Genomic DNA, 19,558 nt, shown 5'->3' with positions numbered 1-19,558 from the left:
GTAATAGAGATGTAAACATTGCATTTGAAAAATTCATTAGAATATTGCGGAGGGGGGGAGGGAGGGACCAAGAAAGGTGAAATCTATGTAAACTAAACTTCAGCTTTAAAGCATGTCCTTTAGGCAATTACAATGTAATTTGATGAAGTCTCTCTCTTTATTCCTGCAGCGCCGGTGTTTGTTAATAGATAATAATGCAGCGGAAATAAATTAGGCAGTTCCCGTTTAATGGCGGATAGTAACCCGTTCTGGACTAAGAGAAAACATTTGTGCCAAAACTACTCCATAAAAATTTTCAGCGAGCAGTAAAGAGAAGAGTAGCCCAGATGCCATTAAATGTGATTATTGTCTAGTGTGTTCCACGGCGTAATGTCATCAGTATAATTATACTGTATTACTTTGTTTACAAATAACTTTTATGGGGAAATTATGTGCAAGATCCAAATTTGTGGCCGCGCTTCTGGGTTAGAGCCTCGGCGATGAAATTCTCAGTTCGCTATCCTTTTATTTCTTTATCGTTTAGCCCCTTAAAGTGATTCCCATCACATGCCATCCAGGAGTGTTCTAGAGAATGTTGACACAATGGAGACATTGTTTTTGCTCTATTTTTTTTTTTTTTAAGTCATGTTACCATTGCTGAGTCATTAGCAGTCAAAGTCAACAGTTCTGCAAAAGTCAACAGAAAGTCAACAGTTCTGCAGTTCTAGCATGCTTTGATTAAATGTCAGACAGGAAGTCAGGATAACCAAGCACTATAAATTAATCATTAGGAAGAACCAAAAATTAATTCCATCCCTGTGTTGGCCTAACTCCTTCATGACCAGATGCCAGCGATATGTAGATGACCAGACCAAATTTAGCACCCATTAACTTTACAACAACTCTATGACTAATTAGCCTACCTGTAAGCAGGTGTAGTGTGGCCTCCCTGCAAAGGTGGCGCTGTTCCTAATAAATACCCTGCTTATAGCTTTCATTATTAACTGATAAATGAGAAAACATTTGAACAATGTATTGTTTATTTTATGTATAATTGTGTTCAGTTAAAACTTTTTAACTTTTTAAAATGTATTTTTATACATTGTGATACTTCTTAACACTGTATCTCTTTCTCTGTGCACAGTGGGTGCACAAATAGAGAAAAGCAGTGCCATCTGCAAGCTGGACACCAAATCTGCGACTGAGATCACCATAATTGGCTGATATGGCAATCACGTGATCAAAAATCATACTGATTGGTTCCCTATTGTTAGTCTGAGAACTGCAGCTGTCAAAAAGAGCAACTGTTTGGCCTACCTAAATAATTTAGAAAGTTTATTTAGGGCCATATAAGGTTTTTATTTGGTAACATGCTTTGTAATAAATACTCTGCTCATGTTTATTAATAGCTGACAAATGGACTGTGTTCAGTTAATTTTTTTTAAATCATATTTTTCTATGTATACTTTCCAACACTGTATCTCTTTCTCTGTGCACAGTGGGTGCACACATAGAGAAATACAGTGCCATCTGCAGGCTGGACACCAAACCCGCTACTGATCACAATAATTGGCTAATATGGCAATCACATGATCAAAAATCATGCTGATTGGTTCCCTATTGTTAGTCTGAGAACTGCAGCTGTCAATAAGAGCAACTCTTTGTCCTACCTAAATAATTTAGAAAGTTTATTTAGGGCCATATAAGGTTTTTATTTGGTAACATGTTTTGTAATAAATACTCTGCCCATAGTTTTTATTAATAGCTGTTGAATGGACTGTGTTCAGTTAAATTTTTTTAAATCGTATTTTTCTATGTATACTTTCCAACACTGTATCTCTTTCTCTGTGCACTGTTGTTGTACACAGAGAGTTATAGTGCCATCTGGGGGCTGGACATCAAAACTATTAGTAATCACAATGATTGGCTGTTATGGCAATCACATGATCAAAAATAGTACTGATTGGTTCCCTGTTGTTAATCTGAGAACTGCAGCTGTCAATAAGAGGAACATTTTCGCCTAACTAAATCATTTAAAAGTTTATTTAGGGGCATATAAGGTTTTTATTTGGTAACATGCTTTGTAATAAATAATCTGCTCATATTTTTTTTATTAATAGCTGACAAATGTACTGTGTTCAGATAAACATTTTAAAATTTATTTTTCTATGTATACTTTCCAACACTGTATCTCTTTCTCTGTGCACAAATAGAGAAATGCAGTCCCATCTGCAGGATGGACACCAAATCCACTACTGATCACCATAATTGTCTGATATGGCAATCACGTGATCAAAAATCGTACTGATTTGTTCCCTATTGTTAGTCTGAGAATTGCAGTTGTCAATAAGAGCAGCTTTTTAGCCTAACTAAATAATTTTGAAAGTTTATTTAGGGCATATAAGGTTTTTATTTGGTAACATGCTTCGTAATAAATACTCTGCCCATAGTTTTTAATGATAGCTGACAAATGGACTGTGTTCAGTTAAACTTTTTAAAATGTATTTTTCTATGTATACTTTCCAACACTGTATCTCTTTCTCTGTGCACAGTGGGTGCACAAATAGAGAAATGCAGTGCCATCTGCAAGCTGGACACCAAATCCACTACTGATCACCATAATTGGCTGATATGGCAATCACATGATCAAAAATCGTACTGATTGGTTCCCTATAGTTAGTCTGAGAACTGCAGCTGTCAATAAGAACAACTCTTTGTCCTACCTAAATAATTTAGAAAGTTTATTTAGGGCCATATAAGGTTTTTATTTGGTACATGTTTTGTAATAAATACTCTGCTCATATTTTTTATTATCTTATTAGCGGACACAAATATAACAGTGAACTTGTGTGAATTAGCCCTTTTTAATTGTTTTTTTACATTTAAAAAATGTAGAACAGTAAAAAAAAAAAAAGTAAAATGTAAAACAAAAAATAAAAACAAAAATTAAAAATGTTTACAAATATTTTATTTTACATTTTTTTAAATGAATTTATTACAATGTTTCATTATTATTATTTTTTTTTTTTTTACAATTTTTTTTTTTACAGGACAGGGAAGCCTGCAGCACTGCAGGATGGGGCGGGGGGGGGGGGGGAGGTAGCAGGCAGAACAGGGAGGGAGATCGATGTCAGAGAAGCAATTACAGGAATGATGCCCTGTGTCTGTGTCTCTCCCTGCAGCATCTGAAAGCTGGCAGGAGTGGCAGAAACTGGCTTTCAGCTGCTGCAGAGAGCCGCACAGGGCTTCTTACTGTAATTGCCCCTCCATCCAACTGCACTGATTCCCAGTGCTAGTGCAGCCCCCCTGTGTGACCGGGCCCCCTACAGGAGGACTGGTGGTCCCCCCCCTATCAGCGGCCCTGAGAACAGGGAGTAAAATCGATGTCAGAGAAGCAATTACAGGAACGATGCTCTGTGTCTTTGTCTCTCCCTGCAGCATCTGAAAGCTGGCAGGAGTGGGAGAAACTGGCTTTCAGCTGCTGCAGAGAGCCGCACAGGGCTTCTTACTATAATTGCCCCTCCATCCAACCGCACTGATTACCCATGCTGTTGCGGCCCCCCTGTGTGCTCGGGCCCCCTACAGGAGGACTGGTGCCCCCCCCCCCCTTATCAGCGGCCCTGAGAACAGGTGTCCCCATTCGAAGATTTCCCTCTATGCCTGTGTTGGTGACAACTTAAAATATTTGTTTTTTTCAAAACAATGGTTCCAGGGGCAAAATAAGATTTAATCTTCCAAGAGAGGGCACAATAAAACCTCGTTCTAACCCTTCTCTATGTTGGATAAACTTCAGGGCCTTTGTTTATGAGGTTTGGGCTTATGTGAATGGCGTCAGTTTGAGTTGCTTGTGATATTATTTTTATTCCAACCCTGAGTCAGTATCCCTGTGTCTTCTGATTGGCCGGTTCTGATCTGTCTGAGTGATCCATGCTGGATTATTTGCACTTCACAAATTCTTCTCCTTGATCTCTTCCTAGAACACGATGATTGTGGAAACGGACACAGCAGCTGCGATGAGAACTCTATCTGTACCAACTCAGTGCAGGGACACAGCTGCACATGTAAGCCTGGATATGTGGGGAACGGCACCGTCTGTCAACGTAAGTCTATAAAACCACCCTTATGGGGCAGTGTGCACATGGGCATTCTACCGCATTATAATTATTCTGAGGTTTCTCACAGTATTATATCAAGGAGCACTGGGCTGAAAATTACCAAATGTCTGCCGCAGCTTCTACATTTCTACCAAATTTCTCTGTAGCTTCTTAATTCATAGCAAATGCCAGTCACAGCTTCTGAATTACTACCAAATGCTGGTCAAAGTTTCTGATTTTCCATCAAATGCCTTCTGCAGCATCTAAATTCCCACCAAATACCTGCTGCAGGTTCTAAGTTCCTGCCAAATGCCTTCTGCAGCTTTTTAGTTCCTTCCAAATGCCTCCTGCAACTTCTAAATTCCCACCAAATGCCTTCTGCAGCTACTCAGTTCCTGCCATATGCCTGCTGCAGCTTCTAAATTCCCACCAAATGCCCTTTGCAGCTTCTAAGTGCCTGCCAAATGCCTGCTGCAGCTTCTAAGTTCTTGCCAAATGCCTGTTGCAGCTTTTTAGTTCCTTCCAAATGCCTCCTGCACCTTCTAAATTCCCACCAAATGCCTTCTGCAGCTACTCAGTTCCTGCCATATGCCTGCTGCAGCTTCTAAATTCCCACCAAATGCCTTTCGCAGCTTCTAAGTTCTTGCCAAATGCCTGCTGCAGCTTTTAAGTTCCTGCCAGTGCCAAATGCCTTCTACAGTTTAAGCTCCTTCCAGGTGCCCTTTGCAGCTTCTGGGTTTCTGCCAAATTCCTTCTACAGCTTCTATGTTCCTGCCAAATGCCTCCAGCAGCTTCTAAATTCCCATCAAATGCCTTCTGCAGCTACTTAGTTCCTGCCAAATGTCTGCTGCAGCTTTTAAATTCCCACCAAATGCTTTCTGCAGCTTCTAAGTTTGGGCCTAACGCCTGCTGCAGCTTCTAAATTCACACCAAATGCCTTCTGCGGCTTCTAAATTACCACCAAATGCCTTTTGCAGCTTCTATGTTCCTGTTAAATGCTTTTTGCAGCTTCTATGTTCCTGCCAAATGCCTGCTGCTGCTTCTAAGTCCCCGCTAGATGCCCGCTACTGCAGCTTTTAAATTCCCACCAAATGCCTTCTGCAGCTTCTAAGTTCCCGCCAGATGCCTGCTACTGCAGCTTTTAAATTCCCACCAAATGCCTGCTGCAGCTTTTAAATTCCCACCAAATGCCTTCTGCAGCTACTTAGTTCCTGCCAAATGCCTGCTGCAGCTTCTAAATTCCCACCAGATTCCTGCTACTGCAGCTTTTAAATTCCCACCAAATGCCTGCTGCAGCTTCTAAATTCCCACCAGATTCCTGCTGCAGCTTCTAAATTCCCACCAAATGCCTGCTGCAACTTCTAAATTCCCACCAGATTCCTGCTGCAGCTTCTAAATTCCCACCAAATGCCTGCTTCATTTTGGGAGTTTAGGTCCCCTTTATACATTGATACATTGTACAGCTCTGTTGATTATGGCTGGAATCAATGCATTGACTTCTATGTGCAGCGAATGTTCCATGTAGGTCAGATCCACAATGTGGAGGATTTAGAAGTTCCCCAATACATGTAATTAGGGGCACACGGGAAGAACTGGCAGCTCGGCGCTCTGTTGTCTTGTCGATAGCGGGAGATGGGCGGACAATGGACGGAATAATACCTTCATTTCACCGCGCTCTGTATACCGAGGAACGGCCGTCACTGCGCTGGACAGATCCCAGCTATTCATATCGCCGGATCTACGCTTGGCAGAGCGCTGTCCCCCCATAATAGCTTTGTGGTAACAATGCTCGGCGATAAAACCGAGGTGGAATTAAAGCGCTTGTTACTATTAAATTACACTGGACAATAAATCAAGCCTTTCAATTAATTTTAAATAGAACCATTGTTGCAGCAAGAAAGACTTCTACAAACTTGGTATAAGGAGGAAACTTTGAGTGGCGTTAGCGTGGAATTTATTACATTTATTTTAGGTGCAGAATTCTGAGTAATGTTAAAGAGTAACACTTCCAGGCGTTACTGAGGATCCCTCGTTATGGGTTAGATCAGGGTTTCTCAACCTTTTTTTCAGTCAAGGCACCCTTTAATAAATATGGACAATCTTATTTCCATGAGCTGAGTGTGTTTATGCTCCTCCCATTCAGCTCATGGAGATAAGGCTGCGTCTGTCGATGGCCGATAGAGAAAATACGATTTTTGTAGGATCCTACCGTAAAATCTTTTTTTTTCTGATGTCCATCGACAGATGCAGTATAGTTCATATTCCTATCACACACCTTCCTGGTTTGTAGGCTCGTGTGTACTGGGTGCTGAAGCGATCACCAAGATCCTTGGTGTGCTGGCGAATATGTATCTACATTGACATGCTCCTCCCATTCAGCTCATGGAGATGAGGCTGCGTCTGTCGATGGACGATAGAGAAAATACGATTTTTGTAAGATCCTACTGTAAAATCTGTTTTTTTTTCTGATGTCTGATGTCCATCGACAGATGCAGTATAGTTCATATTCCTATCGCACACCTTCCTGGTTTGTAGGCTCGTGTGTACTGGGTGCTGAAGCGATCACCAAGATCCTTGGTGTGCTGGCGAATATGTATCTACATTGACATGCTCCTCCCATTCAGCTCATGGAGATGAGGCTGCGTCTGTCGATGGCCGATAGAGAAAATACGATTTTTGTAGGATCCTACCGTAAAATCTTTTTTTTTCTGATGTCCATCTACAGATGCAGTATAGTTCAAATTCCTATTGCACACCTTCCTGGTTTGTAGGCTCGTGTGTACTGGGTGCTGAAGCGATCACCAAGATCCTTGGTGTGCTGGCGAATATGTATCTACATTGACATGCTCCTCCCATTCAGCTCATGGAGATGAGGCTGTGTCTGTTGATGGACGATAGAGAAAATACGATTTTTGTAGGATCCTACCGTAAAATCTTTTTTTTTCTGATGTCCATCGACAGATGCAGTATAGTTCATATTCCTATCGCACACCTTCCTGGTTTGTAGGCTCGTGTGTACTGGGTGCTGAAGCGATCACCAAGATCCTTGGTGTGCTGGCGAATATGTATCTACATTGACATGCTCCTCCCATTCAGCTCATGGAGATGAGGCTGCGTCTGTCGATGGCCGATAGAGAAAATACGATTTTTGTAAGATCCTACTGTAAAATCTTTTTCTCTGATGTCCACTGACTAGTGGACATAATGCAGTATGTTCCCGAATTATGACCAGTAAATGGAGCAGGGTATCATAGGAAGTATGCTCCCCAGCTCCATCTAGTGGCCATAATGCAGTATGTTCCTAAATACTACACTATAGCAACTAGATGGTACTGAGTGAGTATCATAGGAAATACATTTTCTCATCAGCTCCATCTAGTGGACATAATGCAGTATGTTCCCGAATACCACAATATGGCCAGTAAATGGAGCTGAGTATTATAGGAACTAAGCCTGCTCCCTAGCTCCATCTAGTGGCTATAATGCAGTAAGTTTCTAAATACTACATTATGGCCACTATATAGTGCTGAGTATCATAGGAAATGAGTATGCTCCTCAGCTCCATCTAGTGGCTCTAATGTTGTATGATCTTTTTTTTTTGTTTTTTTGTTTTTTTTGCTGTATGATCTTAAATACCACACTATGGCCATTAGATGGCGATGAGCGTTATAGTAAATAAGTATGCTCCTTAGCTCCATCTAGTGGCCATGATGCAGTATGTTCCCATTCACACAGAAAGAATTTACATGCAGTTGGGAATGAAGGAAAGCTATGCAATGTTTTTACAAATATACTCCATAAAAGTTCAACCTGCCAGGAGAACTTCTCGCTGTTGATGGGCCTTTTTTCACAGCAGGGAAGGCCCATCACCTCAAAATAGTCCAACGTCTGTCTCCATACGGCTGACTTCTGACTTTTTATTCCTACTTTTCTTTCTGGCCTTTTCTAAAAATATTATTACCAAAACCCACTCAGCAGTGCCTCAAAGCAGCTCATAATCTATCAACTTCGACTCCCCGGTCTGTTATTAAAAGGCAGTTCAAACCTTCTTATGCGCATCTCCTCCCGTGCTGCAGCTGACCTTTTAACTTCAGACACGAATTCCTCCGCATTATTGCCTCTCCTTCCCTCCAGAGGAACGCCTCACTAAATCATTGACTCCTCTCTTCTTTTCTTTTGTCTTGCTTTTCCTTTTTATGCCTTTTTTTTTTTTTTTTTCAAAAATGAAAAATAACGTTTTTTTTCTAGTTTTGTACATACTGTACGACACGTCTAATGCCTGCCAAGACCATGGTAGCATTCTTTATTGTGCGTTGACCGGGCCAGGGGAGTTACTCAATAGTTTGTGCCGTCAGGTTTGAAATTAGAGTGAGTGCTTTTGATTTTCTTTTTCCTTTCAAGAAGCAGATGTTTTTGTGTGTGAAATAATTGCAATAATATAATAGACCATTAATTAAACAAAAAAAGGGCAGAGATTTTAACACAAACTTTGAAGTGCACAGCAACCAAAAGCTATGATGTAGCCCCCACCCCTCTCTCATTGTAAAGTGCTAGGACCAGGGCTTTGTTTCTCTGAGAATAGGTGCAGGTACTCCCCTCTTCTGAGTCACCCCTTGTCTCCACCCCCTACCCACCTCTGAGCGCTGTCCTTTGGTTCCACTCTCTACCCACCTCCCAGTACCCCCCCTTTAGAGAATACAGAACTCAGTATCATGTTGTGGTTCTAGATAATTTGTATGGAATTTGTTAATGATAACTAGATAAGCAGTAGAATAGATCCCCTGGAATCAGCAACAATAGACCCCCCCAACAATAGATCCCCCCAGCAACAATAAATCTTCCCCTGCAACAACCGCCCCCCCCCCCCCAATAAATCCTCCCCTGCAACAATAGACCCTCCCCAACAACAATAGCCCCCTAGCAACAATAGTTCCCCCAAGCAACAATAAATCCTCCAATGCAACAATAGCCCCACCCACAACAAAATGCCCTCCAGCAACAATAGATTCACCCCAGCAACAATAAATCTTCCCCTGCAACAATCGCCCCCCCCCCAATAAATCCTCCCCTGCAACAATAAACCCTCCCCAACAACAATAGCCCCCTAGCAACAATAGTTCCCCCAAGCAACAATAAACCCTCCACTGCAACAATAGCCCCACCCACAACAAAATGCCCTCCAGTAACAATAGATTCACCCCAGCAACAATAAATCTTCCCCTGCAACAATCGTCCCCCCCCCCCAATAAATGCTCTCCTGCAACAATAGACCCTCTCCAACAACAATAGCCCCCTAGCAACAATAGTTCCCCCAAGCAACAATAAACCCTCCACTGCAACAATAGCCCCACCCACAACAAAATAGATCCCCCCGGCAGCCAGCATCAATAGGCCTTTCAGCTTACCCCGCTGACCCCAGCACCCCTTTGCCATTGCATACATTCAGACTGAAGGTGGCGGAAAAAAAAGCCCTGGCTAGGACTAATAAAAAAAAAAAAAATACAAAACCACTAAGAAAAAAAAAAAAAACCTTGGATCATGTAGCAAAAAGAGGGTGCAGAACCACACACTGTTAGGGTCCTTTCACACGAACGATCCGATCCGCCTGTCAGTTTTTTAGGCGGACCTGATCGGATCCTCCATACATCCCTATGGGGCAGCGGATGTCAGCGGAGACATCTCTGCTAAATACCACTGCTATCCGATTCCGATCCTGTCAGTAAAATCCAGATGGATGAAAACCCTATTTTCCATCCGTCCAGCGGATCGGATCGGATGGGATCGGATGAGAACGGACAGGCGGTCCGTTCTCATCCAATTCCCCCATAGAGGACAGCGGGGATCTGACAGCTCCCTCTCTGCACACAGAGTGGAGACGGAGCTGTCATCCGCCTACTCAGCGGGGATTGGCGGATCGATCCACAGCTGAGCAGCACGGAGTCCGCCGGCGGAGGCGGACCGTGTGAAAGGAGCCTTAAGATCACACTAAGTTTTATTCAATGCAGCTGGTTTCCAAAACCAGTTTGGACTTTCCATTCTAGAATGACTGTGCCCAGGGCTGCTGTTAGAAATCACGGGGCCCCATACAGCTTACCCAGGGGAGGACTGGGCAGGGGGGCAGTTGCCCCCCGGGCTGCCCTGATACTCCGTAACAAGGCTGTACCGCTTCTGCCACAAACATGCCCTAGAGGATTCCTGGTGAAGAGAAGTAAAAGGTCCCAACTGCTGACCTACTGAGTGTGGGGTGAAGACAAGGACAAAGCGCAGACCTACCCCCCCCCCCCAGCATGGATGGTGTAAACTGTGTCTGAACAGAGGCCAGTTCTATGCCCCACTGGAGACTTTCCTCCCCCAGGCAGTCCCAACCGAGCTGTCCCAGCTCCTCCGGTTTCCTGACCTGTAGTCTTGTTATCCCGGTATCAGGTGGAGGAGCGGATAGGGTCTTGCAACCAAAATATCGGGACCTCAAATGATAGTGCAACCAGAAACTTAAGGAACAACAAGTAAGTAAAGGACGGTAAGGAGTAGATCGGGAGCCAGACCCCAAGGGAGCGAAGTCCAGTAGTGTGGTCCAGATCGAGCCGTGCTTGGTAACCAGAGACAGTGCAATCCAAAGGGGTGATCCGTAGAGTAGTCTAGGTAAGCCAAGGTCAGCAACAAGACAAAGTACATAAACAGCAGACAAAAGGAAACAAAACCTATACTAAGTATATGAGAGTATTTATGGGTAGTAGGATTAGGTTTCTGACAACAGCTGGCCACTGGGTGGAGCAAGAGTCAAATACCAAAAGGTAGCTGATAAGAGAAGTTTGCTCTGAATAGGGATCATTCCGTGGGCCCAGGCAGCAGGGAGACGACCCAGGACACCAGATCGAGTCCCGGCCAAGGCGTGGCACAGCTGTGCATGGTAACAAATCAGCTTCTACCTTCAGTTTGTTCAATTAAGCTCTGGCAATAAAACCTGGAAGCTGATTGGTTTCTATGCAGAGCTTCTCCAGATTTTGCAAGCTCCAGTTTTAGTAAATCTCCCCCCGCTACGTTGCATGCATGCACTTACCATAGAACAACATATCTGATGCTGGGTGGACTACTATACATCTATAGAAGGGTGGTAAATCCAATCAGATCCTCTAGGGGCAGCATTGTACCATTAATGGCCACAAGCCACCCAGTTCAGAGGCCAGACCAAGGTTACTTCTATTGGAAAATCTGTAGTTCTTGATAGCCTTTCAGCTTATAGAAAAGATTCCAGCTTAGCCTCAATGTTTATCTCCCCTCTTGACCCCCTTTTTATTCCAGTAGCTGTATGTGCCATTAAGACAGAACAAAGATGTTCCAGTGTGTCGAGCAATTGAACACAAAGGCTCAAAGCCACTGTGAAGTCGCTTTAATGTTCTCTCAAGGACAGCGATCATATCTGCCCAATGTGCAGATTTGTGTACACATTACAAAATAATCATCAGATGCCAAAACAGCGATTTATATCACAAAACAAAAACGAATGTGCGGTGTCAGAAATCCCAGAAGATCCCCCGCAGGGTCCCGGCATGGGGTCCTCTGATACTCAGTGTATCATGTCTGTGTTCTGATACTACAGATGGTTCTAATGTCTCAGCATTGTGTGTTTAATGGCTGCTCTTCAACTGTCAACATATATCTAAAGCTTGTTTCTAGCTTTGGATGGAGTGGGGGGAAGGGTTAGAACCCCTGTGAGGTTTTTATTGATGGGTTGTACTGACAAATATCTAATTGTGTCTTTGGAGAAAAAAAAAACAGGCTGCTCCATAGAAACCGTACAGTGAGTCTCTTGTTACACGGGGACAAGGAGTGTGTTATTTGCAGGATCACCAGGTGACAATAAAAACTTGGAACAATGGAACAAATGCAGCCACCCCACCTGTGATTTAGATCAAAGTTCAGGAGGTCTGCCGTCACTGTGACTACATTAGCTGCATGTTGATGGTCAATCAACTTGGATGCAGAACTCTTCTATAGTGCAGCAGGCTGCTAGGTAAATTCAGTTGGCTCCGCTGTAATCAAAGGAGCAGAGGTTGATTCATTTTGGCTGCTCAGTGTTTTACAGACTGCAGCTCTGTTATTTTCCCTTGTCTTCGATAGCAGTGGTCTCCAAATTGCGGCCCTGGGGCCAAATTTGGCCTCTTGTAAACCTTAACCCTACCCTTGGGGCACTATTCCTCCCACTGATACAAGGTTCCTTCTACTGACACCAACTATAGGAAAATAATTCCTGCACTGACACCGACACCAAGAGTGGGGCACTATTCCTCCCACTGATACCAAGAAAGGGGCACAATTCCACTCACTAATACCAATGATGGGGCACTATTCCTCCCACTGACACCAACGATGGGGCACTATTCCTCCCACTTACCTATGATAGGGCACAATTCCACTCACTAATACCAATGATGGGGCACTATTCCTTCCACTGTCACCAATGATGGGGCACTATTCTTTCCACTGACACCAATGATGGGGCAATATTCCTCCCACTGATACCAATAATGTGGCACTATTCCTCTCACTGACAACAACAAAGGGGCACTATTCCTCCCACTTACCAATAATGGGGAACTTTTCCTCCCACTGACACCAACAAACACTATTCCTGTTCCTGAAACCAATGATAGGGCACTATTCCTCCCACTGATACCAAGAAAGGGGCACAATTCCACTCACTAATACCAATGATGGGGCACTATTCCTCCCACTGATACCAATAATGGGGCAATATTCCTCTCACTGACAACAACAAAGGGGCACTATTCCTCCTACTTACCAATGGTGAGGCACTATTCCTCCCACTTACCAATAATGGGGCACTTTTCCTCCCACTGAAACCAACAAACACTATTCCTCGCCCTGAAACCAATGATAGATAGGGCACTATGTCTCCCTTTACCAATGATGGGGTACTATTCCCTCTCACTGATACCAATGATGGGGCAGTATTCCTCACACTTACCAATGATGAGGCACTATTCCTCCTACTGACATCAACAAACACTATTCCTCTCCCTGAAACCAATGATAGGGCACTATTTCTCAAACTACCAATGATGGGGTACGATTCAGCCCACTGATACCAATGATGGGGCACTATTCCTCCCACTGACACCAATGATGGAGCACTATTCCTCCCACTGACACCAATGATGGGGCACTATTCCTCCCACTGACACCAATGATGGGGTACTATTCCTCCTATTGACACCAATAATGGGGAAATATTCCTCACACTGAAAACAACGAAGGGGCACTATTCCTCCTACTTACCAATGATGGGGTATTATTCTCTTGTATATAATCGTATTCGTTTATTATCTTTTATTAGGTATTATGTTTTTCTTCTCAAGAGTTGAAAATGAGCAGTGAGTGCAGCGCGTCACGTCTATTAGCGCAAAAGCAATAGTGCTTTAGGACATCCAATATATGTAAGATGCGCTGGCTAGATCTGCGGTATCACAATTCAGCCGCTAAATTATTTTTAGTCGTTTAATTCACAAAACTTGCACAGCGACGAGTCGGATGATTAACACCCGGCGACTTCCTCGGCACAGAGCTGGGAGCGCAGCGGAAGCCGTTGACCCAGATGTCTGCTAATGGCATAAACAAATGATAAGCTGAGTTTTTGGAATAATCTTCATCAGGCTCGTCTCCGATTCATTAGACGGAAATAGAACAGGAGAAGAGCTAAAATTACTTGTAGCGTATGATAAAAGGAAAGGACTCTGTGTATTTTTAACGTGGGAGAATAATTTCAGTATCGGCAATTATTTTTTTTTCTTTGCATGAATATTATGCAGAAGGTTTGTGTTTTCTGGTAAATTTAGGGACATGTTTATACAGCAGTGAAGACGCCTTTTACCAGACATTGAATGTTGGTGACTCAATCAATGTCATTTATATCATGTGGACCTGGAAGATCCACCTGTAGTGGATGTTTGGTGAATGTCAGATGAGTTGCTTTATAGATACGCCCCTAGGGTCCATTCACACTTCTGCATTGCAAGAAAAAGAGTCATGTGCCCTTCCCACTTCATCCCTTCTCCTTTCCCCTTTATCCGTTATACTTTTATTCATCATCTTTCCTTATCCCTTCCCTCCTCCCCCTTTCCCCTTCTTAATACCTCCTTCATTCCTCCTAATCCTTCATCCTCCCCCCTTCCTTCTTCCTCCGTCTCCCTTCCTTCTTCCTTCATCCTACCTACCTAACCCTTCATACTTCTTCCTTCATCCTTCCTCCTCCTCCCTTCATTTTTCCTCCTTCCCCTTCATCCCTAATTCCTCCCATTTTATCCTTCCTCCTTCCCCCTTTATCTCTTCTCCTTTCTACTTTTATCCATCATCTTTCCTCATCCCTTCCTTCTTCCTCCCCCCTTTTTTTATTTCTTCTTCCTCCTTCCCCTTTTATCCTTTCTACTTTTATCAATCATCTTTCCTCATCTCTTTCTTCCTTTTCTTCTCCTCCTTAATTCCTTTTTCTTCCTTCCTTCTTCATTCTTCATACCTAACCCTTCATATGCCCCCCTTCCTTCTTGCTATTTCCTTCTTTCTCCTCCTTCCTTCATCCTACCTACCTAACCCTTCATACTTCTTCCTTCATCCTTCCTCCTCCTCCCTTCATTTTTCCTCCTTCCCCTTCATCCCTCATTCTTCCCCCTTTAACCTTCCCCATTCTCCCTTTATCCTTCCTCCTCCCCCTTTATCTCTTCTCCCTTCTACTTTTATCCATCATCTTTCCTCATCCCTTCCTTCTTCCTCCCCCCTTTTTAATTCCGTCTTCCTCCTCCCCCTTTATCCTTTCTACTTTTATCCATCATCTTTCCTCACCCCTTCCTTCTTTTTCCTCTCCTCCTTAATTTTTTCTTCTTCCTTCCTTCTTCATACCTAACCCTTCATATTTCCCCCTTCATTCTTCCTATTTCCCCCCTCCTTCTTACCCCTCCTTCCATCATCCTACCTACCTAACCCTTCATACTTCTTCCTTCATCCCTCCTCCTGCTCCCTTCATTTCATCAGCTTTCCTCATCTCTTCCACGCCCCCCCCCCTTTTTAATTCCCAATTTCTCCTTCCCCCTTATGCCTTTCTACTTTTATCCATCATCTTTCCTCATCCTTTCCTTCTTGTTGCTCTCCTCCTTAATTCCTTCTTCTTCCTTCCTTCTTCATTCTTCATTCTTCATACCTAAACCTTCATACTTCCCCATTCCTTCTTCCTCCTTCCCCCTCCTTCTTCCTTCATTCTACCTACCTAACCCTTCATACTTCCTCCTTCATCCCTCCTCCTCCTCCCTTCATGTTTCTTCCTTCATCCCTCTTCCTTCCCCTTCATCCCTCATCCTTCCCCCTTTATCCTTCCTCATTCCCCTTTCATCCCTCCTCCTTCCACCTTCATCCTACCTACATAACTCTTCATACTTCTTTTTCACCCCTCCCTCTACTCCCTTCCTTCTCCTTCCCCCTTCCTTCTTGCTCCTTCTTTCTTCATCCTACCTACCTATCTCTCCTCCTCCTCCCTTCATTTTTCCTCCTTCATCCCTCTTCCTTCCCCTTTATCCCTGGTCCTTTCCCCTTCCTCCTTCCCCTTCCTTCCTCCTCCATCCCCTTCCTCCCTTGTCCTTCTGCCTTTATCCTTCCCCCTTCCTCTTTCCTCCCTCCTTCTTCACCTTCCTTTTTCCTCCATCTCCATCATCCCTTGCCCTTCCTCTTCATCCTTCCTCCTCCCCTCTTCATCCTTCCTCATTCCCTCTTCGTCTTTCCTCTTTCCCTCTTCATTCTTCCTCTTCCCCTCTCCATCCTTCCTCCTTCCCTCTTCGTCTTTCCTCTTTCCCTTCATCCTTCCACACTTCCCCCTAATTCATTCCTCTATCACCTTTCCTCCTTACCCCTTCATTCTTCTTAATTTCCCTTGCCTCCCTCCTAAATACCATTTCAATCTTTGTGATGTAGAAGCGCTGAGCCTTATGCAGATGCATTGTAACACAATTAATGGTATACGGTTCTAGAGGCTGTTTACCAGAAACTTTGGGGTGTTGCTGGACCCCCAGAAAAGTTTATTGAAGTGTTGAAAGGTGTTTTGGGGGCTCAGAACTCCCCCTTCATCAGGGCCAAAAACTGGACAATAAAGAAAATACAAAGATTCCTTAAAATGTGTAAAAATGTTTTACCTAACTTTTTTTCCATCGCATAGGGGACAAAAATTGTCCCCTATGTAATTATTTATTTGGTGACAGGTTCCCTTTAATGAGACATCCAGGGTCTGCTTTCCCCCCTCCTTCTACCGAGTATCACCTGCTATGTTGGTCCCAGGCCTGCAGATGGGCAAGCTGAGTCTGGGGTACATGGCAGGGGTGCGCGGGGGGGGGGGGGGGAGCTCCGTTACAAAGGGGTGTGTGTAAGCAACTATGTGCCAATGCAGCTGCCTGAATGCTTCCACCTGACAGGCAGGAGTCTGCTTGTCAGATTTACACACAATCCGACATACGGACCTGGCAGCAAAAGGGTTAAAGCCTTACTGTTATGGTATCTTTCCTACCAGGCCTAAGGGGTAACCATGCATGTCACCAAATGAGTTAACAATTCTAAATTAGTTTTTTTTTTTTTAAATACTTTTTCTTGTGTTTGAAACTCTTTCTGGAGGACTGTTTCACTGGGACCATAAAAGCACTGAGATCTCACCTCCAGAGTCCCCATGAGAGATAATCCTGCATAAGGTGGTTTCTTGCAGCCAACAATAAATTGCTCGGTTTGGGTTGACCAACCCTTTAAACTACTGATTAATTATATGCCTTTAAGAACTATAAAATTAAATCTGAATGCTCCACTGCCTGCACTATATACAGCCTGGCAATAAATACAAACACAATGATAAAGGATTTGAGCCTCGCTCATTAATCTAAGCTTTAATTTATAACAGGACACGTTGACGATGTGTTTATGGTGAACTCCAAATAATAAATCCAGCTCTATTGCTGGCATCGTTAGATAATGGCTGTAATCATCAGCGCTGTATTTATGAAGCATGGTCCAGATGGCATGGAAGAAAAAAAGGTGAGCGTGAGTTATACCGAAGTGACGTCTAGAAGAAAAGACATTAAGGGATCACAGGGCAATGGCTTGCTTGGCCTGGGGGAGCTGCAGATTAGTGGTTATTTATATGTAGCCATTAGGATGATATCATAAAACAATGAAACATTGTCACATCTTTCATGTGTACAAATTTGTTGCCGTTGAGCATTTTTTTTTCTATTCTTTCTCTCTCTTTTTTTAATTGCTGGTGATTTGGGATTCAAAGGTTTGGTCTAATGGTTCCACTTGTAGTGCTACTGGAACCAAGAAGCAAACCCCAATCTTCTTGGGTTTTTTGGATGCTGGACATGGCCTTGAAACCATATTACAGCACGGCTATAGTATCTGTCTTAATGTACATCTATTTCTTATATTCTTGATATCATGTCCGAAGATTGGGCAGCACTTCACAAAGTACTTAGACACATTCACAGAAGGAACTTACAGTCCAACCGTGGGAAGAAGCCAACTGAAGGAAACTAACCCTGAAGAACATACTAGAGTCCAAGATGTGAATCCACCATGTCTTGACCCTTCTGTTTCCTTCTGCCCAAACCCCAGTGCTGTATTTTGGCCTAGGCCAACAAGGCCCAGGCCTACAGTGGCACTTTGCAGGGGGGCAGCAAAAAATCCACCCCCCCTCCACCTGAGACTCTATTGGCCACTGGTTGCTAGAGCCACCTCTCTCTCCCCCCTCTCTCTCACTCACCCCCTCTCTCTCCCCCTCTCTCTCTCTCCCCTCCTCTCTCTTTCTCTATCATCCCCCTCTCTCTCTCATCCCCCTCTCTCACCCCTCTCTCTCTCTCTCACCCCCCTCTCTCTCTCGCTCTCTCACACCCCCTCTCTCTCGCTCGCTCTCTCTCTCATCCCCCTCTCTCATACCCCCCTCTTATCCACTCTCTCTTTCTCTCTCTCACCCCCCTCTCTCATCCCGCCCTCTCTCTCTCATCCCGCCCTCTCTCTCTCTCATCCCTCCCTCTCTCTCTCTCTCTCTCTCACCCTGCCCTCTCTTTCATCCCCCCTCTCCCTCTCCCTCCCTCACCCACCCTCCCTCATCCCGCCCTCTCTTTCATCCCCCCTCTCTCTCTCCATCTCTCACCCACCCCCCTCTCTCTCTCTCCCTCCCTCGCCCACCCCCCTCTCTCTTATCTCCCCTCTCTCTCTCCCTCCCTCGCCCACCCCCTCTCTCTCTCTCCCTCCCTAACCCCCCCCCCCTCTCTCTCTCACCCACCCCCTCAGGGGTTCATTGTGGGACTTGTAGTCCTTCAATTTTGGAGGGAGTCACATCTGTTAAAAAAGGAGTGGGGAAAATTTACATGGGGGGGGGGGGCGCCCAATTTTAGTCTTGCCTAGGGCAGCACAAAACCCAAATACACTACTGCCAAACCCTCTGCTCAACTCTCTACCCACCCCATCCTCCTTCTTTCCCTCCTTGTCTTATAAAAGAAGCCTTTCACCACACCTAACATGGACTGGTTTTGGAACCAATGTGGTTTATTTCCAGCCAAGGAGAAAGTGGCCAATATGAGAACTGCCACTGCCAACTTGGTATTGACCATACAAGCTCCACGGGTGTCATCATCATCATCAAGTGGTTGTAAGCCTCTGAAATGAAAAATAATAATGGTTGTGGATTCACAAATATCTCTATATAGTGTTTGCTTGTCTCAATCCAGAGCACTAAGCGGTTGATTTCAGTGGTGGCCCGTCCATTGGGGGCGCAGGGGCGCCACACCCCTATCCATGAATCCGGCCCCCCTAATTTACATGCAGGGCGCTGGACGCATGGATTCCAATGTTTTTTTAAGCACCTGATTAGATCTAGAGGCTCTAATAGGCTTCGAAAAAGGGTGGGCTCGGGGCGCAGAGCACTGCACCCTGAGCCCACCCAGTTGTGTGACAATAGCGAATTAATATTCGCTATTGCCACACTGATTCTCCTCCCAGCCAATAAGGAAGCGGGTCCTGAGCCGCCACCACCTGTCATTCCAGAGGAACAAGGTAAGTAAACTGGCTGACTGACTGACTGGCAGGCGGGGATGTGGTGATGCAGGCTGCAGTGATATGGGGGGGGGGGGGACACAGGTCCGTCTGCTGCCCCCCTGACTGATGGAGCACCAGCCGCCACTGGTTGATTTAAGAAAACTGGGAAGTGAAAAATCTGGTGCAGCTGTGCATGGTAGCCAATCAGCTTCTAACTTCAGCTTGCTTAAATTAACTTTGATAAATAACCTGGAAGCTAAATGGTTTCTATGCACTCTCCAGTTTTAATACATCCACCCCTAAGTGCCATTCCTGTCCTCTGAGATGTTCCTCAGCATGAGTCACTTTTGACAGGTTTCCCTGACACCAAAAAAAAGGTGACAGGGAAGGGTGCTCTAGTGCACAGCCTG

General features: G+C 44.4%; 1 protein-coding gene across 2 annotated transcripts in view; it reads left to right on the top strand.

The window, feature by feature from the left end:
- NELL1 (neural EGFL like 1) overlaps positions 1–19,558 on the top strand; it is a 1,211,404-nt gene that overhangs the window by 839,128 nt on the left and 352,718 nt on the right. For both annotated transcript variants that reach the window (XM_082270280.1, XM_082270281.1), the window contains exon 14: positions 3,957–4,079. In XM_082270280.1, the coding sequence (XP_082126406.1) occupies positions 3,957–4,079 (123 nt within the window). The remainder of the gene's footprint in view (positions 1–3,956; positions 4,080–19,558) is intronic.

Source organism: Pelophylax lessonae (genome assembly GCF_965119305.1).
Source record: "Pelophylax lessonae genome assembly, chromosome: 10".
NCBI classification, from domain to species: domain Eukaryota; kingdom Metazoa; phylum Chordata; class Amphibia; order Anura; family Ranidae; genus Pelophylax; species Pelophylax lessonae.
This window is presented reverse-complemented; position numbering and strand designations above follow the sequence as displayed.